At 42.2% G+C, this 23345-nt stretch overlaps 1 protein-coding gene across 1 annotated transcript in view; it reads left to right on the top strand.

The window, feature by feature from the left end:
- dicer1 (dicer 1, ribonuclease type III) overlaps window positions 1–23345 on the top strand; it is a 59797-nt gene that overhangs the window by 19627 nt on the left and 16825 nt on the right. The window contains exons 5-24 of the mRNA XM_038728014.1: window positions 108–270; window positions 366–496; window positions 1126–1260; window positions 1359–1519; window positions 1774–1942; window positions 2143–2615; window positions 2736–2868; window positions 3906–4148; window positions 4306–4460; window positions 4576–4708; window positions 5765–5840; window positions 5957–6096; window positions 11220–11399; window positions 11507–11720; window positions 11836–11989; window positions 12116–12298; window positions 12817–12922; window positions 14317–14492; window positions 17042–17804; window positions 20345–20497. Of these exons, the coding sequence (XP_038583942.1) occupies window positions 108–270; window positions 366–496; window positions 1126–1260; window positions 1359–1519; window positions 1774–1942; window positions 2143–2615; window positions 2736–2868; window positions 3906–4148; window positions 4306–4460; window positions 4576–4708; window positions 5765–5840; window positions 5957–6096; window positions 11220–11399; window positions 11507–11720; window positions 11836–11989; window positions 12116–12298; window positions 12817–12922; window positions 14317–14492; window positions 17042–17804; window positions 20345–20497 (4041 nt within the window). The remainder of the gene's footprint in view (window positions 1–107; window positions 271–365; window positions 497–1125; window positions 1261–1358; window positions 1520–1773; window positions 1943–2142; window positions 2616–2735; window positions 2869–3905; window positions 4149–4305; window positions 4461–4575; window positions 4709–5764; window positions 5841–5956; window positions 6097–11219; window positions 11400–11506; window positions 11721–11835; window positions 11990–12115; window positions 12299–12816; window positions 12923–14316; window positions 14493–17041; window positions 17805–20344; window positions 20498–23345) is intronic.

Genomic DNA, 23345 nt, shown 5'->3' with positions numbered 1-23345 from the left:
TCACGTGGATGTGTGTACTAGCTGCTTGATGTATTATATACAGGCTATGGCGTTAATTTGATAGAAAAAAAACATTCATTGCTGTTGTTTTGTTTCTTCCTCTACAGGTAGAACTTCTTGAAGCAGCTCTTGAACATAATACTATCGTCTGCTTAAATACCGGCTCAGGGAAGACCTTTATTGCAGTACTTCTTACAAAAGAGCTCTCCCACCAAATCCGCGGACATTACCAAGAAAATGCAAAGAGGACAGTTTTTCTGGTGAACACAGGTACATGCAATGCACACAAATTATTGTTCAAATTCAAATGCATGTAGTGATTTAACTTCAAGTAGTTTACCGTATCTCTGGTCTATGTTGTCCAGCGTTGTGTGTAGTTCAGCAAGCGGCTGCAGTCAGGACTCACTCTGACCTCCAGGTGGGAGAGTACACAGATTTGGAGGGGACCTCAGCATGGACTGACCAACAGTGGAATCAAGAGATAATCGAGAATCAGGTGTGCCGCCATTCTCATTGCCTTTCCAGTATTTGTTTTAAATACTGTTAAGTTAACACAGGCATCATACTTGTTTCGTACTTAGATGTTGTGACATACTTGCGCAGTTTTGTCAGGTTTAATAAAGGCCTAGGTGTTTCCATAAAACAGGGGCCCTTTTCACTAATACAGTGAACAAGGAACAACACCTTAATGTCACATCTTTGATGTGAAAATGTTGTAATCCTAGTTAAGTAATAATACCAGTTGTTGTATGGTTGACACCACAAGCCTTCAGGTCAGGAGCAGAGTTCAGCATAAATCAAGTGGGCTATAAAGAAAGCACTGCACAGCGGTGTGTTTGGGTTGTGCTGGAGCCTGCACTTTTTCCATAACCCTTCTAGTTATTTCCATTACAGGTATGTATATGTATTGTTCCATGTTGTTCTTTTGACAATGACTCGTCAAACAAAGTACAAGGTGTCAAGTGACAGTGCGAGGTTTGACTCGGGGCTGATGATTCTAATTCTTGACCTTCAGCGGGTAGCCCTAGTTATTTGCACATTCTCTAACGCTGTGTTTTACAGTCAGACTCAGTCACACTGCGGCCAATAATATTCTCTTGTCTCCTGTCATTCTTTCTCATAAAGGTTCTGGTCATGACGTGCCACATATTCTTACATGTTCTGAAGAATAAAATCTTACAGTTGTCTAAAATCAACCTGGTGGTTTTTGACGATTGTCACCTGGCTATCACAGACCACCCCTACTGTGAGATAATGAAGGTGAGATTGTGGTTGAATTCATTTTTCTTTTTGCATGACTGGCAAGTAGTCGTGCAAGGGAACTGTGAAAGACCTGGCTCTCCTCTGTGTCTCTGCAGCTGTTTGAGGGCTGCTCTTGCAGTCCTCGTATCCTGGGTCTCACAGCATCCATTCTGAATGGAAAGTGTGACCCATCAGAACTGGAGCAGAAGATCCAGAATCTGGAGAGAATCCTGAAGAGCAACGCTGAAACTGCCACTGACCTTGTGGTCCTGGACAGGTACTACAAGCCATTATACTGTGTATGACCTATCAGGGGTGGACTACATCTACAGCTAAACGTGTTTTCTTAGTTACAACAAAAGCAGCGCACCATGTTCTTTCATTGATTCAGTTCATTCAAACAAAAGGAAAAGCTAGTTTGTAAAATTACCCGATGAATGAAAATCAATGACATCATTAGACTGGGAAACCAGTAAACATGACTCCTAGATGCATGCTGAAGTCTAACCTGTGCACTGTACTATATTTCAGATACGCCTCTCAGCCAAGAGAAGTGGTACTGGACTGTGGCCCCTACTTGGATAAGAGTGGCCTCTCCTCCCATCTGCAGACGGAGCTGGATGAAGCTCTCCTCTTCCTGAACGATTGCAACATATCTGTTGCCAAAGACGAGCGTGATCCCACATTCATCTCCAAACAGGTCAGAGCGAAGTTACAGACCCACAGAGTTATCAAAAGTCGGCAGCTCTACGGAATTAGTTAGCTGGTTTTAGCTCATTTTAGTTTTCCAAACTCGCAACCTCTGATCTCTTGAACCTTATTTCCGGCAGCAGCAGACAGCTGTTTTCAGTGAAAACCCTCTGATTAACATATCGTTCACCCTGTCTCTGTACTGTCCAGGTCCTGAGTGACTGTCGGGCCGTGCTGCAGGTGCTGGGGCCCTGGTGTGCGGATAAAGCTGCGGGCATCATGGTGCGGGAGCTCCAGAAGTACATCAAACATGAGCAAGAGGAGCTCAACCGCAAGTTTCTGCTCTTCACAGATACCATCCTGCGCAAAGTGCATGCCCTCTGCGAGGAGCACTTCTCCCCCGCCTCGCTGGACCTCAAGTTCGTCACCCCCAAGGTCCTCAGGCTGCTGGAGATCCTGCACGAATACAAGCCCTTCGAGCGGCAGCAGTTTGAAAGTGTAGAGTGGTATAACAACCGCAACCAGGACAACTACGTGTCCTGGAGCGACTCTGAGGATGAAGATGAGGATGAGGAGGTGGAGGCCAAAGAGAGGCCTGAAGCCAATTTTCCCTCTCCATTCACCAACATCCTGTGTGGGATCATCTTCGTGGAGAGGCGTTACACAGCTGTCGTCCTCAATCGGTAGGACTCTGTCGTCTTCTGGAATTGTTTGCTAGCGCCAAGTGACATAAATTAATATCAGATCTAGTGGAAACACTGATGTGTTATCAGTGACACAAGATATCTGTGTTTCTTCCTCAGTCTGATCAAAGAGGCAGGGAAGCAGGACCCAGAGCTGGCTTACATCAGCAGCAACTTCATCACTGGCCACAGCATCGGCAAGAACCAGCCACGGAACAAGCAAATGGAGGTGGAGTTCAGGAAACAAGAGGAGGTATGTGGACAGGAGGGAGAGCAGGTTGCCTGTTCAATCCCCAGCTCCATGTTGAAGTGTCCTTGGGCAAGATACTGAACCCGGAATTGCCCCTGTTGGCTGTTAGTTTCTGTGTGAAGAAGAAGAAGATATACTTTATTAAACCCACTAGGGGAAATTCAATGTTTTCACTCTGTTATTATTGTTAGTATTTACACACCGGAAAGCTGGAAACACACACACATGCACATACAGGACCTATAGCAACACACAGAGAGATGTCAGAGTGAGGGGGCTGCCACTCAGTGCGTCCCCGAGCAGTTTGGGGTTCAGGAGCTTGCTCAAGGCCTCCTTCAGCAGTACCCAGGAGGTGAACTGGCACTACTTCATCTACTACTCCATGCTCCACAACTCTGGTCGACCCTCCGGTTCCCAGCCTAATCCTTACGGACTGAGCTACTGCCGCCCCGCTTTGAGCATTTAGGCTCAGTGTATGAATGTGTGTGAATGGTGACTGTGATGTAGTGTAAAAGTGCATTTGGATGTGGATTTGTTGGATATGACCCTGAACAGCTTGGAGACACAGGCCTCTCCCTTGAATTTTCATTCAACCAGCTTCACTCTGCTAAAGGAGTAATTTTTCTGAGGAGTGGACCTTTTTACTCTGTTGCTTTAACTTAAGCTGTAATCCATGTTTGGAAGTAGGAACAATGCAGAGCTGATACAGCTCTGTCAGCTCTGCATTTCTCCATGCTCTGATTGGTAAATTGATGTCAGTGTTTAACCAGAATTTTGAGTATTTTAATTCAATTGTGTCTAAAAAAAAATAGATTAAATAGAGATTCCACTTTCAGCCATATTGTCCAGCTCTGCAAGTTTGCTGTGTTTAGCTGAAATGAGTCATGGACTTAACATGCAAATTTGTGTTGTGGCTTGGATGGGTTTCATGCTCATCATCTTTCATTTCCTGTCCTACCATAATACTTAGGAAAGGAGTTCTTGACATATTATCAAAGCAGTATTCTGTTTGCCTCACCCCCCACCCCTTTCTCTCACAGGTTCTTCGCAAATTCAGGGCTCATGAAACTAACCTGCTGATCGCCACCAGCATCGTCGAGGAAGGCGTGGATATTCCAAAGTGTAACCTGGTGGTGCGGTTTGACTTGCCCACAGAGTACAGGTCCTACGTCCAGTCCAAAGGCAGAGCTCGGGCACCTGTCTCCAACTACATCATGCTGGCTGACAGTGAGAGGACCAAAGCCTTCGAGGAAGATCTCACTACCTACAAGGCCATAGAGAAGGTAACATTTTCTCTTCGTCTCCCTCTTTCTCAGTTAGTCTTAAGTTTCTGATCCTGTCTGATGGAACATGGAAGCGTGTTAGTAGAAATGGTATATAATAGTGGAAAGTAGAAGCAGAATGAGCTAGTGATGATGATCTCATTTTAATTGTGAGCAGATCTTAAGGAACAAGTGCTCTAAGACAATGGAGGTGAGTGAGTTTGAAGTTGAGCAGGTGCTGGATGATGACAACATCCTCCCGCCCTATGTGCTTCGATCTGAGGATGGAGGTCCCCGGGTCACCATCAACACAGCCATCGGACACATTAACAGGTTGGATGATGTTTCTGCAAAAACTTTAAATCCTCAATTGATGAAAAAAAATGAACAAACACACATCAGCTTTAAAATAGCATTTCTTAATGTCTTTTTTTGCTCTGGTGCACAGGTATTGTGCTCGGCTTCCCAGTGACCCGTTCACCCACTTGGCACCTAAGTGTAAAACTAAGGAGATGCAGGACGGACGTTTCCAATCCACACTCTATTTACCCATCAATTCCCCTCTGCGAGTTCCTGTTAAGGTGAGGAAGAACCTCTACATTTTAAGAATTTTGGATGGTTACACCCTGAAGCTAGCCTGGCATCCCCAGACTACATTACAAATGCGTATTAGTCTGGAATCTGTCGGTTCACTTTTCGATTTCCAAGGGGCATGCAATTGGATAGACCCACAACCAATCAGAGCATCCCTATGTGACATAGCGCTGAGCGACACATGCAAGTTGGAGCCGTGCTTGGTCCAAATTTGGTGGCCAGGTCACAAACTCAAATTTCAGCTACACAACAGACTGAAATGTGTTTTTGAAGACATTTGAGGCAGGAAATAGCCAATGCAGTAACAGGATGTTGATAGATATTGGATCAATACTGCCAGTTTTACAGTTTGATCTGAGTTTCGGCCGCCTAGTGCATAGTTCTGGACGGACCTGCAGACAGTCAACGAGACCTGTGTCTTTTCCAATCTGGACCGGTGATGCTCCTCGGTCAGTCATCATATCAAACCTGCCCCATTTAAATAAACGGTTGTGATTGGCCCCACTGATCCACTTCAGGTGGAAATCTGTCTGAATGGGAGGGGGCGAATACGAATCGCCAGAGCAAATGAAACATGAGTTTGCAGATTTGTCTTGTTCCCAGGCTAGCCTAAATCAGGTGTGTCCTGAATTCAAAATTTCCCCCTACATTTCAACACTCACTTCATTGATTTCATCAGCATACACTATCCCAGCCTTCCTCCTGGGTAGGTTTGTGATGAGATTTCTCTTCAGGTTAAAAGCTGTCTCGCAATTGACATTTTTAACAAGCTGTCAAGCCACACATTAATTTTCTCATGCGGTGAAAATGTATAACTGATAACGTCGACTCGCAGAGTGAATCAACTCAACAATGTCGTAGACCGTGAGGAAAGCACCTTTGGCTGATAAATAAAGTGAACTTGCACTGTGAGTCCAGACAGTTGTGAAAGAGCGGTAACATAGCTGGTAGAGTTTTGCAATATAAATATTTTTTAAATGAAGGACAACCTTGCTCTGTTTGAGACTGTGAGCTGCACTTTATCAGTGTGTCTGTCTTTACAGGGTCCTACGATGAACTGTGCCAGACTGGCAGAGAAAGCAGTTGCACTAGTGTGTTGTGAGAAACTCCACAAAATAGGTAAAAGATTTTTTCTGTTGCATGAATTAGAAAAATATTCACTGTCAGCCTCTATAGAACATTTCCCTGCATCTATTATAGCATCTTGACGCATAGCTTGTTTCCTTCCCACCCAGGTGAGCTGGATGATCACCTGATGCCGGTAGGAAAGGAGACCGTGAAGTATGAGGAGGAGCTGGACCTTCATGATGAGGAGGAGACGAGCGTACCAGGCAGGCCCGGCTCTACCAAGAGGAGGCAGTGCTACCCTAAAGCCGTAAGAAAGTCATACAGCTGAAGTCGTGTCATTTACAGTTAGAGTTCACTGACTCTCATCGGATGCTGAGAATTGGCATCTCTAAGCAAAACCAATATTCATCTAATTTATATCTATATTACTATATATTTCTCTGTAACTCTGACTAAATAGCCATGAGATAATAAATGCCAAACCACTACCCTCATGACTGCTTCAGTTTTCTTAAAAGATTCTGAATTTATTTTAGTAGTTTGTTTCATGGTGCAAACTCTGAAATACTGTGGACGTCAGGGGTGCTGATTAGATGGTATATTGGCATGTTGTTACAAGAAGAAGGCAAATTGTTATCACTGATACATGATATTGGGTTCACAAGATCGAGACTAGAATTTAACACTATTATTAAGAAATCTTCAATGCTGAATTATATGAAGGTTTTAAGCATGAAACAGTTAATTTCCTGAGAATCTTTCTGCACCAATTTATGGTGGAAATATTTTTATTTATGTAAAGGAAAACAATTCAAACTATAACAGACTGTAAGTCAGTGCAGCTCTCAGGCATTCTGTGCTGCTTTCAGATCTGTTTCTCTTGTAGATCAACTTTTCTCATGGAATATCATCCTGCTGAGTCATGATGTAGTCTTCACTCCTCCTTGTGTCTTTGTTTGGGGAAGTAACCTCTTTAAATGTGCATGTGGCACCTTTTCACCTCAGTGATAGATTAATTCCTTTGAATAGTAATAAACCCCAGGACTTTAGAGTTCCTGTGTTTCAGTAAGTTTTCTGCACATTCACAATCTCTCCCACATCTGTGTTCTCTGACATGTCCACAAAAAAGTTTTAATATTACAAGACTAACGTCATCGTTGAATGAAAATTCATAACATGCCCTATACTCTGCTGTGCATTATTTTGTTGCTCCGCTGGTAATGTCTCCTTCAGACTGTTTGACCGACACAGTTTGGGAGTGCATGTTGCATGTGAGACCGAAACTAACTGAGACACTTGTGATTAGGCAGAAATCTCACCACAAATTCTCATACATGTTAACTTCAGCAGTTCTTATAAAGTGCAGCTTACAGTCTCAAACAGAGCAAGGTTGTCCTTCACTTTAGAAATATTTATATTGCAAAACTCCACAAGATATGTTACCACTCTTTCACAACTGTCTGGACAGTGCAAGAGTGGGTTCACTTGATTACTATCATGGTGTACGCCGGTGTCGCATCAACTGGGTGGAGTTTATTCGCTCCGCGAGTCGACATTATCAGTTATACATTTGTTTTTCACTGCGTGACAATATTGATGTGTGGTGTCACAGCGTGTGAGACAGCTTTTAATCTGTGGAATCTTGTTACATTTAAATTCTGACACCACTACTTATATACTTCAATTATAATAAGTTCAGAGCTAGAACTGCTATAGTTTCTTTGTAACTGCTAGTTGAATGTGGAGGACCACTTCTGACAAAAAGGGAAATAAATACGGAAATAAATAAATGCTTAATAAATAAATGTAGGCATTAATTAATTATATTATACAATGAGACATAAATGTATATATCTCTTTTAATTAGCTTTATTTATTCACCTTTGTAATAATAACTTTATTTATTTATTGTCCATTATAATCTTCAATTTTATTAATTACTTATTTTTTTATGTATTTCTGCATTTTAATATTTTTGTCTGTTTTGTTATTCCTTTGCATTTCTACACTATTTATTTCCACAGTGTTTAGATATATCTGCCTGTCCTTTTTACATTTCTCTATGTATTTTTGCCTCATTATGCAAATGAGGAGGGGCTGTGTCTCAAGGGGTGAACTTCTCCCCTGTTGGTGGATCAGTCAGACAACAGAGATCGACTCTAAACTCGCATCAACAAGCCTTCCTACCCACACAGTCACAAGAGATGGCTTCCTTTAGTGAACTGAAGTGATTAGCAATTCTGTCTGAGGACAATTCTACCAGCCATGTCTTCCTTCCCTTTTCGTGTGGACGCCCTAACGGACAATGTTTTCAGTTTGCTACATGCACAGACACAGAACTGCGGTAAAGGGAGCTGTTGTTTGTGAGCAGCACACGGTCAGCTAGCCGCAGCTCACTCTGGAGTGCACTCGTATTCAATTCTGTATGGTAAATTCAGTTTCAATGGAGCAGAGCGAGCTGACAGGCAGAGTTAGAGACTTTTTTCTGTCTGTTTCTCTCTTTACAAAGACACATGTTCATGACATGAGTCTTATCTGAAGAGGGCAATGAAGTATCAATTGTGCTCGATGCGAGTGCCACATACAACTTAATTTATCAAATTACGTCAGCCTTTGTGAAATTAGCACAAAGATACACATGCCACAATGTCCGGTTTTCAAAATAAGGTGTTAACACAACGGATATACAGTATGAAAATAAGATCAATTGGATTATACTCACAGGAAGTATAAAACCTGTTACATGTGTCTATTAACAGTAAAATAACACTAAAATGTCAGGGAAGAGATTTACGTACTGCAGTTGTACATTGAAATACCTTCCTACCTTTCTGTTAGGAAGTCTTCTTGAGGTGGTATAAAACATTTCTCCTTAAATTCACTGCCCAAGTCAGCTATAACACAAGTCTTGTTCATCAGACTACATGCTGTACAGTATTTGACTACAGATTTTGTCCCAGGATTTATTATGCATTTCTTCTTCTTCGTTGCATGATTTAGAATAATAAGGTGAGAAATGGGTCTGTTCTTAGTTCATCCTGCACTGCAGCAGCTAATAAAGCCCATTTAATCCCAAAAACACTTTTCTTTTAGGCAGGCTGGAGCAGAAAACAACTCACCTTTCTCAAGTTGTACAGTAATGTCACATGTGTATGAAGGTGGATCAAACAAGCTAATCTTAAATGTCAAAGTAGAGAGGAGCCTAGTAGGCCTATTTATTTTCATTCTTTACACACATTACTCAAGATGAATAAAGTATGCAGACAGAGGTAAAAAATCTTGAATGTTCTTCACTTGTTATCCTGTAGTTACACAGTAATATTAGGGGTGTGGGCTGTATTAAAAGTAGCCACTGTTATCCCATGCTCTATCATCACATAGTAACGATGAGATGTGTGCTGTTCTCCCATTCTTCCTCTGTATCTACAGTACACATAAACAACAAGGCATGTAAAAAGGAATTTATTTTATTATTTGGGGAGTATTTTCTTTGTTGCTCTCCTTCTCCTCCTCCTTATTCTTCTTTTCCTCTGATGAATATGGTTATGTTCTCTGCATGCCTCCTCCTGTCTTCTGAGCAAGACAGAAGTACAGTAACTAGCCTACATTAAATCATTTTGACTGGTAAAGTCCAGTAAAGTTTAAATTGACTCCATTACACACCTAAAACACGGCTTAATAGTGATCACATTTAACAGAAGCATACAATTCTTCTTAATGGTAACTGTCAAGATTAGTGTATTTGTTAGTCACCACCACTAGTTTAAGAGCTTTAGCCTATATGATATCAACACCACATAAATTAGCCTAGCGGCTAGCGGACTTTTACTCTCCTCATAGCTTAACAAATTACATGTATTATTCATAATATTTCTTACTCACCGCTGGTTAAGTCAGCAAAATTGAAATACTGCGCTATTGGTCACGCCTACCGCGGAGGATGGTAAGCACCGCAACTAGTGATGTGCGGATCGATCCTAAAGTATCAATATTTCTGATACCAACGTTTCCTGCTCTAGGATCGATACTCATATAAAAGGATCGATATCTAAACTCAGTAATTTGGAGTGAGTATGTGTTTTATCATAAGCTATATATATACTTTCACCAGGATGGTCTAATTATGCTCTGTTGACAGGAACTACTTTTCCTTCTGCCTGTCAAAGTCATGCTTGCCCTACGGCTCTGTGATGGAGCTTCTTTGAAGTGAGCCGCTGCAGCCCTTTACATTTCCCGCCATTGAATACTGACTCTGGCTGACTGTAAAAACAGTCACGTCTGGCCTCTGAGCCGACTGGAAGCACCCCGCGCTTTGAAGTAACATTTACTAGCGGCCAAAACGGCGGCTGTAACACAGTGAATCAATATATTTGACCGTTGCAACCCGAGCGAAATGATTCGTTTCGCTATCAGAATGTGATCCATTCGGTCGGTAACATTTGAAAAGGCTACACCAGCCGCATGTATACAATTTTACGTTAGCAGAGCGCTAAACCGGGAAGTTAGCCTGCTCGGCCAGCAAAAGTCAACACAGCGGACGCTATAGCGGCTTGCTGTGCAGTGAGGTGACAGATACAGACACTCTTACTCTGCTATATGGCACCAAATTACTTCATTGATGAAAAATGCGATAATACCGCAACATATTGCCGCAGTGAAAATTACTTCACTGCGACAGCCCTACCCTGAATGGCGTTTTTGTTGAAACAGCAGCTAATAACAGCAGAGCAACAAGGTGCTGGTGTGGGAGCATTTACCATAAATACTCAAATAGGATTGCACTCTAGATTTAGCTGACCATGTGGTTCTCACAAACAGCTCACTTTCGCAGTTCTGTGTCCGTGTAAGTCTCTGTAGGTCAGAGCATCCACATGAAAAAGAAGAAAGACATGGCTGGTAGTATTGTCTTCAAACAGAGTTGCTTAACACCTCAGTGCACTGAAGGAAGTAATCTGACTGTGAGGAGCAAGCTGTTGTTGTGTGCATGTAGAGTAAACCTCTGTATAATATTATCTGCCGATATGAGCACAATACACTAAACAACAATACTGTTTATAACAGCCGATAAATAACAATTAAAAAAATGGAGAGATGAAAGACGGACCTTCATGTTATGAGTGTTGTTGTTGCATATTTTGTCCAACAGAGGGCAACATACGTGTTTGTAACACCACAAAGCCACCACAAAAGACCGCAAGCAGCTGACAAAATCAGCTGTGATTTTGTTATAAATATTCTTATTAAACTGCATTATGTCATGTTATCTTGGTCCGGTCTCATAACTACACATAACAAATGTTAGGGATAATCTTTGTTTGTATGTTATGTGTTTCGGAAAAGAAAAAAGAATATCGGTATTTGGAATGCTTCTGTAGAATAAAAAAAAAAAAAGAGAAATAAAATCGCCTGACCCTCTTTTGTCCTCCCCAGATACCAGAGTGTCTGCGGGACAGTTACGCTTTCCCGGAGCAGACTTACTACCTATATGTGATTGGGATGGTCCTCACCACCCCTCTCCCTGATGAACTCAACTTCCGCAGAAGGAAACTCTACCCCCCGGAGGACACCACCAGGTGCTTCGGCATATTGACTGCCAAACCCATACCTCGAGTACGTCTCCTGGTTAAAACCTTCTTACCTTCTCTCAGACTGGACTAACATGTCTGTTGCTATCATCATTGGTTGTGGATGGTAACTGGTTCTTTCCTTTTGTCCAGATCCCCCATTTCCCAGTGTACACTCGCTCGGGTGAGGTGACCATCTCCATTGAGCTGCAGAAGTCTGGCTTCACACTCACCGCTGCCCAGCTCGACCTCATCACCCGCCTGCACCAGTATATTTTCTCCCATATCCTCCGCCTAGAGAAACCTGCACTGGAGTTCAAGCCCACGCTGGCCGACTCGGCTTACTGCGTTCTACCTCTGAATGTTGGTGAGTAGAGTCACTCTAGTTGAAGCTTGGTGGATTCCTTTTCCAGATATTCATATTTCCAGAGATGCTTCATAGTTTCATTATCCTCTCTCTGCTGCTTCATTGGCTTGTTCAGTTGGGGAATCCAACACACTAGATATGGACTTTAACTTCATGGAGGACATTGAGAGGTCTGAGGCCCGCACTGGCATTCCTACCACTCAGTACACCAAGCAGAACCCCTTCACCTTCAAGCTTGAGGACTACCAGGATGCAGTCATAATTCCAAGGTACCACTGTACCATATGAACATACAGGACTTACCTTTACTCAGAAGTGAGTGTTTATTAGAAACTGTGAGACAGATTTTACTGTGGATGAGGAACATAATGACCGTCACGCTGCTTCTCTCCCAGGTATCGTAACTTCGACCAGCCTCATCGCTTCTATGTAGCTGATGTGTACACAGACCTGACGCCGCTCAGTAAGTTTCCTTCACCTGAGTATGAGACATTTGCTGAGTACTACAAAACCAAGTACAACCTGGACCTGTCCAACCTGAACCAGCCGCTTCTGGACGTAGACCACACCTCATCCAGGTCAGCAGCGTGGGGATCACGGCAGTTAAATGTGTCTGTAAACCACTGTCCACAACAGTGGGATGTGATTTTCCACTGAGCTCAAGTTTAATTCTTTTTGTTTAAGTTTTCCTGAGTTTGTGCAAGAGAACAGGTTTTACACTGTGTTAAAGGGGAACTCCACTGGGTTTACAGGTCCAAGTGTAGAAAGTTGTTGGTGTACTACTGCAGATGTAAATAAGTTGCATAAAGGCTTTTTGTGTCTCCAGAGGGAGCTGTGTGATGTCTGATAAATGACATGTCAGTGTCAGCTGAAGGCTACAAGAAAATGAGTTAGAAAGTGAGCTTCTCAGACCTCTGTAGCCTGCTCATCATCTGCTTAAGGCTAGAAGCTCCAGGCTACGTCAGCCGCTACTAGCATAAAGCAACAGGATTTTGATGGAAGAAGAATGCATAGAATGAACAAGGTAGTAGCTCTGGTTCTGCTGCTTCTGTCCATCCAGTATGAAGCTGAGGCCCTTGTTTTCTTGTGCTCTCAGACTGAACCTGTTAACCCCTCGGCACCTGAACCAGAAGGGCAAAGCCTTGCCTCTCAGCAGTGCAGAAAAGAGGAAGGCCAAGTGGGAGAGTCTGCAGAACAAACAGGTAACGGCTGCTTTTGTGGTCACGCTGACCGTAGAACGGTGCTGAAAAACACAGCCCCATCTTTCGTTTTAATGTTGGGCTCTGGCAAACTCCCCAGGCATAGAAGATGCAGCAATACAATGCAGTGTCGTCCAATAACATAAATTAATATTCTCTCTCTGGGCGTAATAAACTGCTGTGCAGTGTTCTGGTGTCTGAGAGACCTTCACACTCATGGATCTGTTAGTTACACCTTCCTGGTTTGCAATTCCTCCTCTTAGCTGTACCTGAAACAACACACCCCACCAACATAGTTGGTTTTGGTGCCGGTTTTTAATTTTGAGTAGCATGAATTATTTTTAGTCAACTAAAACCAAAGACATTTTAGTTTCAAGACATGTAGTTTTCATTTGTCTCTGTTTAATTAGGCATTTATATTTCTGAGGCTACAGCAGTCGAAAGGCCATTAGTGACCTGTTTATACCAGACAGTAGTGTTTACACACAGCACCCATTACTCTCTACTCTGCCGCAATACGTAGTTGATATTGTCAAAATCACTAGTAATTATTGTTCAGCTGCAGCTGTATAAACCATGAAGCAGCTCATATTGGCACACTAGCATCCTGACTCTGGATAAATCTACATCTGTCCATTGCAGAGACACTATCCACTATCCTGGAGGAGGAACTAGTAGAAATCAGTGTATTAGAATGATATTATAACATTAAATAAAGAGCATAGTGTTCATTTAATAGTATACTGTAAGTTTAATGTTAATATATTTTAACATGTTACTATATTAATTATAATTTCAAATAATAGTGTATTTTATATCTTATCACTAGTATAGCATTAATTCCATTCATTTCTGTGGATTGTTTTCATTCATTAAATCCTTGTGCAGGAAAAGTGGTCTACATTGTTAATGCTACGTATTAACTGGTCAATCACAACCATTTATGCATTACAGTGAGTTCACCATTTGCAAAGTTTGGTAGGGAGGGATCACAGTAGTCATTACTCGCATACTGTGCTCATAAATCATTTTTCCAGTTTGCACAGATCTATTTTAGGGGCATATGTGACTGAATGGTTTCTCTGTAGAGCCCTGTGATCTGCTAAGCCGTATTCATCATACTATCGTTTCTTTTTATAAAAATTGCAGTACATTATGTATTTATAAATGTTATTTCAAAGGTTACTTTTTAGTATTTCATTTTAATCCATTTTCATGATGTAGAAACTATTTAATGTGGGCTAATCATGTACTGTATGAAGCTGTACTAATACAGATCCAGTGTAGTCACTCCTCGAGTGTGAAATTTACTCCAGAAATGAGTTCCAGCTATGTCACCTTACATACGTTCTGTTCTACAACAGTCCCTGTCTAACAGTGTGTTGTGTGTTTGTTAGATCCTGGTTCCAGAGCTGTGTGCCATCCACCCCATCCCTGCCTCCCTGTGGAGGAAAGCAGTGTGTCTGCCCAGCATCCTCTACCGCCTCCACTGCCTCCTGACTGCAGAGGAGCTCAGAGCCCAGACTGCCAGTGAAGCTGGAGTGGGAGTCCAGACCCTCCCCCCTGACTTCAGGTCCCAGATACATACGCTACACAACATATGAGTTCAGTGTTTAATGAAAATGAACCACTTTCAGTCAGTCAGACAATAATTCCTGTGTAAAGCAGTGTATGACTGCACTACTATTGTGCTATTACTTCTAGGTAAACCTGGAAGGATTCATGGGTAATGTTACAACATTGTTCTAAGACATAGGCTGTATTCGAAACCGCCTACTATACTAGTAGTACGTACTGATTAGGCCCAAATGTACTATGCAGTATGCAAACAAAAGCAAGATCTGCAGTATACCAAAAATACCCGGATGGCGTACTGATTTGGGAAAAATCTGCAATATGTATCGGACCAGTCTACCTCGCATACTGTGGCCCATAATGCAAAGCACAAGAACTGTATCAACAACTGGTCTTTTCTTTAGAGGAAAACAACAGAACTTGTTTTACAATTTTCACATGCTGTCTCATCACAAAATCCACTTCTAACAAGTTTTGAGGCGAGAAATCAACTGTGTAGATTTTAAATATCAGCAGTTTTACGAAAATTGTTGGCGAATTGAGAATGTGCTCGAACGTTTTCGGAGTTGAGAAGCTTGGCCTAACGAGACGGCCAGTCAGCTCACGGAGCCCCTTGGTCCTCAAGGTTGCTCACGGGGCCCACAGCCACACAGAGCGCTGCAGCCAACGCAGCAGACGAGTCAGAGCAGCAACGTGAAAGTAAAGACCCGCAGCTGTGAGACAGTTTAAATGTTCGTACTACTGTTATTTGCTGTTATTCTGTCTTTACATTCTGAGTAATGTTGTAACGTTTTAACTTAAATCAAGAGACATCTTGCTCGTGATGGACAAGCTTGTGTAACTTAGAAGCACTTTGATACTAAACAACAATAATGGTATCAAAGGGGGCTGTGTCAGGGTTTGTGGTGTGGAGAAGGTAGGAGGACCCAAATGCAGGACACATAGGCTGACAGCTACATTTCAAAAGGTTTATTAACAAACCAAAAGCAAGCACACTTACAATGAGTGGCTGCCCAGGTAATCCAGAAACAATAACAGTTCAAACAAACCAGGTGATCCAACTGAAAAAATCCAAGAAGGGAAAATAATCCAGAAAGCAGGGAAACAGGGCAGGCAGGCAGGACAACACACAGCAACATGGGACAGAGCGTAAACACGCTACAATGACTGGACAAAGACTAAACAGAAACACCAGGTATATATACACACACAGGGACTAACCAGCAGGGTGGGAGCAACACAGGTGACAGACTAACAAGACACAGGCAGGCAGAGAGAGAGCAGGGGAGAACAGAGAGGCAGCCAGGCAGAGGGATACTGGAGGGAACAGACATGACACAGGTTACTGAACACATAACGGATCAGAGGAATAAAAATAAACTAATAAAGACACAAGCAGACAGATCACCAAGAACTACAACCAACAATGAAAACAGACTGAAGCTGAGATTAAAGAGAACACAGAGCAGACAAGGGCAAAGTAACACAGAAGTACACAGACCAAAAGTAAACACTAAGACATGAACTGAGACACAGAACTAGGAGCTACGATGCAGGAGCTAAAACACAGGGCTAACAGAGAACACAAGACCAGGAACCAAACCTCAAAACAGGAAACATGACAACTGACTAACAGAATGGAGTAGGGAACAGAGACGGAATCGATTGGGAATAGGACAACACTAAACATGGAACAGAACAGCAAATAAGGGAAATACCAAAACAGAGTATATAACAGATACTGGACAAAGAACAACAGACAGGACCAAACCCAAAACTCAACAACTCTAAGACAGATACTGAACCGGTCAAAATAGCAAACACTGAACTACACGGAGCAGGAGTAGATACTAAGACATTAACACCAGACTGGGAACTAAGACATGGAACCAAAACACAGACTAGATAACCGATACAGAAGGGAGTACAAATAACAGGACTGCGAACTAAACAAGGCAGGCAGGCACACAACGTGACAGACTGTTGTCGCTTTATAATCATCATTAATCTTAGTTAGTTAATGTTACAGTTGTGCTTATAGTACTTGCTTTTTATTTGCTTTTATTTTATATAATTCTTATTTATGCACCAATATACCGAAGCAAACCTCTGCTACAGGTTGGCTGCAGCCCGGTTCTCATATATAAGATTTAAAACTAGAATACGTTTTAAGCGTACTTACATTTATATTCCTCTTATTGTTGGAAACTAGCAAAGCCTGGCCTAGCATGCTGCAAAATAAATCTATTTATCAGTTTCATACTACATACTATACCTCAAACAGTAGTCTTTTAGTCATTACTGGTATACCTCACAAAATGTAAAGTTCCTGAATCCAAGTTTTTTTTCTTTTGGAGAAACAAGAGAATCTTTGACTCACCTGTAGCTAGACTTCTCTGTAACGTTACAGTCGGCCTTAAATACATTTGCTATGAGTTAACTTCTGTTATGAATTGGCGCTGTATAAATAAAATTGAGTTGAATAAAAACTTAGCCACACAGTTACCCAACATTCTGATGTATAGATGGTCTATTTGTATGTGACAGGTATCCAAACCTGGACTTTGGCTGGAAGAGATCTATCGACAGCAAAACCTTCATCTCCTGTCCTGAGTCCTGCAGCGAGGATGGTGAGGGTCACTGTGAGCACCTAGAGACTGTAACCCCTGAACCCAGTTCCACAAGACATCCCAGTCGCCACTCTTCCCTATTGGAGCAGGGGCAGCTTGCAGCCCTTGAACCTGGAGAAGCCACCTGCCCGAGGAACCTAACCAACGGCACTGCCCTAGTCACCAACTGCGGCGATGACGGCCACCAAATTGAGTACCTTCCCCAACATGACAATTGCCAATGCTCCCAGCCCAGCTCCCCTGGGCTGCAGAGCCCTGAATCAATGCAAACCACTACCTCAATTCCTGTGCAGCCCTCTCACAGCTTGAAGAAGCCCAGCTCCAGTCCTTCACAGCCTAGTGATGAATGTACATCGGGGAGGACCTCTGACCACACAAATAAAGCTACCTCAGTCTGCAGCCAGGCAGCCACGTGTCCCAACCCTCCCACAGCACCTTCTCCTGACCTTGCCGCTATTTCCCAGCACAGAGCCCAGGCAGGAGACTGCCCCAAAAGTCTGGGGCCCAACCCGGGCCTCATCCTGCAGGCCTTGACACTATCCAATGCCAGTGACGGCTTCAACCTGGAGCGGCTGGAGATGCTAGGAGACTCTTTCCTCAAGCATGCCATCACCACATACTTGTTCTGTACCTACCCTGACGCTCACGAGGGACGACTCAGCTACATGCGCAGCAAAAAGGTAAGATAGGTTCTTAATAATAATAAGAATGATGGAGCATCATAAGTGAAATGACACAAGAGTTTGAAGTTATTTCATTGCTTCTGTGAATGCTGAAGTTGTAGAAATATTTCTAAAAATATAAAGTGTTGTCTTTTTAAAATGTTGCAGTAGATGCTGCACAAAAAATGAAAAATATGTTCCTCTCTCAGCTTAATGATTCATTCTTGACCTTGGAAATAGCAGTTGGACAAAGTTCTTAGCACAACATCCACTTGAATAGTTTTTCAGGAGCTTTCATCTCTATTTTGTGGCTTTTATCAGTGGATGGAGTTGTCATGGAGATTCCATACTTACGTTACATGATAACACTGAAACCATCTTATTGAAGCAAATTCCATCCTCTCAGGAAGGGCTCAAGACGTTTTGTCAATGTTCCCATATAATATATTCAGGTACTGTATATGTTTTAGATATATTATCCCAAATGCACCAAATCGTGCACTATTACACTTTGTAGAAGTTCATTCCTGACCTTGGAAATAGCAGCTTAATGAAATTCCTGGATCATTTCCTGATAAGAACATAATTTGATCTGAAATAGTATTTATGGTAATTACAACTCATTTCTTTGAGTTTAAAAAGATAATCAGGTAATCATATAGTTGTTACGCAGATTTAAAGTTTATAAACAGCATTCCAGAGGAATATTCTTGAAAGAGCTACTTAGTTTCAGGGTAGTACTATGATAGTTCAGGGGGCCGTCAGGCAGTTTGCAGCACTGAATGTGACGGACTGATCAAACAGACAATACGGCAACTACAGCTTGTGTCCAGCTGTGTTCACAAAATAAGCAAGTACTGGGTGTCAGTAGTTTGCTTCTAATTTACCAATTAAAGTGAACTTTTGGGGCAGGGTGGGGTTGCAGTGGATATTGACTATCAGCTATACGTCATGCTAACTTTGACATCCCAGCTGTTTTCTAATGTTTACATAGCTATCCTTAGCTAGGCTCCTTACACGCTTGCTAATAACTTTCTTGAAGGTGGGTCTGACATTGACAGCGCTGTGTTGGACAGATTGGTGCAGCGGTGTTCATGATACCAACCATTCAATTCACAGACGGATCCGTTTTCAGTTTTTGCGAGCGAGAGGAGATGCTGAGCGAATATCCGCAAATACAAACCTCAGATACCATTTTAAACAGTAAAAACAAAGGAAAATCAATAACAATAGTATTGTTGCGGGCAACAAACACTGGACTCTTTAAGACACAGTTCCAGATTTGTAAAACCCTCATACTATTTGTGAAATGCAAAAAAAAAGGACAAAAAAGGGTGATTCCGCTCCTCTTTCACACCTAGACCACAGTAGACCAGTTATTATTATTATTAACAATAATAAAAGTGGCCTTTTATTGTGGCCAGCCTGAGGCCCACCTGTGCAATCCCCATGTTGTCTGATCAGCATCTTGATATGCCACACCTGTGAGGTGGATGGATTATCTCGGCAAAGGAGAAGAGCTCACTAACACAGATTTTGACAGATTTGTGAACAATATTAGAGAGAAACAAGCCTTTTGTGTACAGAGAGAAAGTCTTAGATCTTTGAGTTCAGCTCATGATGAATGGGGGCAAAAACAAAAGGGTTGCGTTTATTATTTCTTTCAGTGTAGTTTTACCTTGTTGCCATCTTTAAATGTGTTTCCCTATTATTTCCCTTTGTTTCTGACCCCTTATTACGCTGTAATATAAATTTCAGACTAATCTCCAATGCTTTATGTTGAGTTTATTGAAAGCTTTTACTTTGAAGAGTTCTGAAGGACATTCAAAAGAGTCTCTGGCTTGCTTGACACACCTCTGGGAAGAATGTAGAAAGTTGCATGGCGCTGCGGAGAGCCCCTAGTTGCAGTAGTGCATGGATCATGCATAATTTTCATCCAGCCAACGATCACGAACCGTTCACAGCCTGTCTGCACCGGAGAAGGAGTGGGGCGGACCAGGGACAGGAGATCGCGGAGCGACTGGCCCGCTGTGGTCGGTCAGTGATTGTTTCCTCTGGGTGAAGTCTGACGCTCCGCATGATCCATGATAATGATGTCAATAAAGCATGCTGTCAATATTTGACCCCCCCAAAATATCACAAATCATGCTTTTAGGGGAACTGTGATGTCTTATTAGGGGAGCTAAGTTCCCCCCGGCTCCACCGTAGTTCACACCCTGAATTTCCCCAGGGAAATGAAAATTAGCGTTGATAGGTTTATGAATGCGGATCAAACGCCGGGCGCACACGCCCTGCAGCACGGGCCTTATTGTGAGCCTGTGCAAAAGTGTCCTTATAATCAAATAATAAGGGGGGGAAATATACGCAGTTAATTGGAATTGTTTTTCCTATCTTCCTAACAGGAGTTCCACACAGTACCGACTGAGCTAAACATGCACACGAGTATACAAGGATTTGAAATAATTACAACTAAAGCTGAATTTTCCAAGGACACAGTATGTTACTGATAATGGAGTGCACAGGTCTCGACTCATCCTCTTTGGTCTGCCCATATCCAGGTGAGCAATTGTAACCTGTACCGCCTGGGGAAGAAGAAGGGGCTCCCCAGCAGGATGGTGGTGTCCATCTTTGACCCTCCTGTTAACTGGCTGCCTCCTGGCTACGTGGTCAACCAGGACAAGAGCAGCACAGACAAACTGGATTCAGAGGAGGTCAGTGGACTTCCTGCTGCTCTCTTACTTTATACTGCACTGCACTGCAAGTACTGAGTGTGCTTAGTGATAGGCCCTTCCTAATACACTATATTATGTTTTATTCATCCATTCATTTCCCTCATAGATGTTGTTAGTGCTATGATGTTGTCTGGCCACTAGAGGGCATGCTTTCACCTTGTATGGCCACATGTTTGTGTTTTGCTTTGAAGCCCCATTGCCTTTGACACTCGACTTTTACATATAGTTTAATGAATATTATAAATGAATGTTAAAAAATATATGTACTTTTACTTCACTACGATAAGTGTATTCAACTGAAAATGGCACAAATACAGGAGAAGAATTTTGGCAAAGAGAAAAACTGACAACCTATAATAGTTCAAAATTATAGTTCAATAATTTATCCTAACCCAGAAAGGGATCAAACCACTGCCTACGCAGTCAATAACTGTCAACCACATGAAGTGCAGGAGTGAACGTTTTAACAAGCAAATGCACAACCCCCATAGAGTCACATTTTAAAGGAACAACACCTCTTCAGAAGGGTTGAGTGATAGGGTGATAAATACCATGTGGTGATATCAGCTGACACAGATCTTTTCTTACAGTTAATAACATTGTTGCTATCTTTTTAATATCTATGGACCTGTGGGGGCCATTCCAAATACAGAAGTAGATTTGATTTCCATTGCCCACTCTTGACAAGCTCAGCCAAAAAAGGTTATAAAAGTTAGTTTTTTTTTTAATGTAACTGTTATCATTAATGATTAATCTGTCTTATTTTTTATTTAATCAATGAGTCTCTGTCCATAAAATAATGAAAAGGTTGATTTCTTCATTTGTATTAATTATTCTCATCAAAGTCCCAAAGAAATTCAGTTTACAATAATATAAACCACAGAAAAGCTGGAGAAGCTGGAGAAGCTGGAACCGGACAGTGTTTGGTGTTTTGATTGTAAATTCAGTTAAACAATAAATTGTTATCAAAATTGTTGCAAAATAATTGAATGTCATTAATTAGGGTGGGTATCCTTTGGGCTCTGCAGGCACCTCAGCTCACCGATATCACTGAATGCTCCGTACTTGTATAGCGCCTTTCTAGTCTTTTCGACCACTCAAAGCGCTTTTACACTAAATCTGCATTCACCAGTCAAACACATTCATACACTGAGCCTAAGTGCTCAAACGGAAACTAACATTCATACACTGGCGGAACAGCCGCCAGGGGCAATTCGGGGTTCAGTATCCCAAGGACACTTTGACATGCAAACAGGGGGAGCCGGGGATACCAATGATCTTCTGAGCAGTTTTAATCACCCGCTGCACCCTGTGTTCAGTGCTGCTTTACCTGGTCTGTGCTTGTAAAACATCCACCACGACTTGTAACGTCATAGGAGGCTGTCTGTTAGGAGGCTAACTTTTTAACTGAGTGAAGTCTGTGCGAGTGAACACATGCACGTAAGACGGTCACTACTCCCTCACGTGTGCCCGCGCACGCCCCCGTTGTCATCGTCCATCCCAATGTTTCAATGTAGACATTGTCCGATGGAAATTTTGTAGACCTTACCCTACTGTGCATCCCATGCCAGTTAGTGATGTTTCCAGTCAGGATGCTTTCTATCAGGGCTAGGTATTAGCAAGAACCTCATGATACAGTACATATACATTGATACAAGGGTCATGGTACGTTTGTATCACAATAAATTGCAATGTGATACATATTGTGATAAATTGAAATACACTACATAATTAACTGACATTTTTAAAACGGAGTTGAAAATACAACTTGCTGTGTATCACATAAATCTAATATGTACATCACATTATATTGATGACTGTTCAGTGACAGTGTTGTACTGCCCTTTCTTGGCATGCAATGTCTCCACCTAGTGGTAGCTGTAGACCAGTAGGACCTTTGAGTTTGAGTATTGACCGTTTGGGGGTTGCTGTCAGTGTAGTGGGTTTGGGAAAAAAATAGATTTTTAGATGCATTGCGATGCGGACTTGGATGATTATGAATCGATTCACAAATGTCAATAATCGATTATCTAGAGCTTAATTGATAACTTAATGTTGACGGAACTCGGAAATGCAGAAGTGCAGCTCCAGACTGTCTGTGTGGTGCACACAACGGAGACGTGTGGTCCTCCCTGTTTAGCACAGACAGGCAGCTATTGATTGAGTGACTGCTGCTACTAAAATTTCACATGATCAATAAAGTCAATGCGCAACTCACGTTAATGATTTTCACCCGCACAGTGTGCAACACGGTAGCGCTTAGCGAGCGTCCTCTGCTCATTCTTCAAATGACGGCTACGTGACAGGCGGCAGTAGGTGACGGTGAAAAAGAGGAAAACAGGAGCGCTACGTTTCAGTCTGGCTGTAAATGTACAGTGTAGGTCACAGCGTGTCCGTTTATTAAAGTCTGTCTTTTGTTTTCCAACTACTTCAAAGGCAGTAACATCTCTTCAGACTGCGGTGTGGAGGCTGAGCAGGACGTTATTTGGCTGCTGTAAAGTTGATTTCTTGTCATTCATCCACATATCGAGTTCACAAATGAACGAAATGCTGTTTCTCAAGGCCCACGGTGCTCAATACAAGATTACAATAATCAACTTACAGGACAAGACACAAACATATTACCACACTATAGGAGACAAAAAAAGGAACAGATATATTAAGGTGGAGTGAACGCGGTTTGGCTGGAGCATTAAAGTGCGTAGTTCAACACCTATCTGACTCTATACTAATAACAGCAGCCTCAGAAATAAAAATAGCAACAGCAGAGGTCAGTAATAACGCTGTAATAATGACCTTTACTGTCTGTACCTCTGTGTGTATGTTG

Source organism: Micropterus salmoides, unplaced genomic scaffold, assembly GCF_014851395.1.
Source record: "Micropterus salmoides isolate LMB-PRFRI ecotype aquatic unplaced genomic scaffold, ASM1485139v1 Ms_hic_scaffold_19, whole genome shotgun sequence".
Classification (NCBI taxonomy): domain Eukaryota; kingdom Metazoa; phylum Chordata; class Actinopteri; order Centrarchiformes; family Centrarchidae; genus Micropterus; species Micropterus salmoides.
The sequence above is the reverse complement of the archived record's forward strand: the minus strand, read 5'-3'. Positions and strand labels throughout refer to the sequence as shown.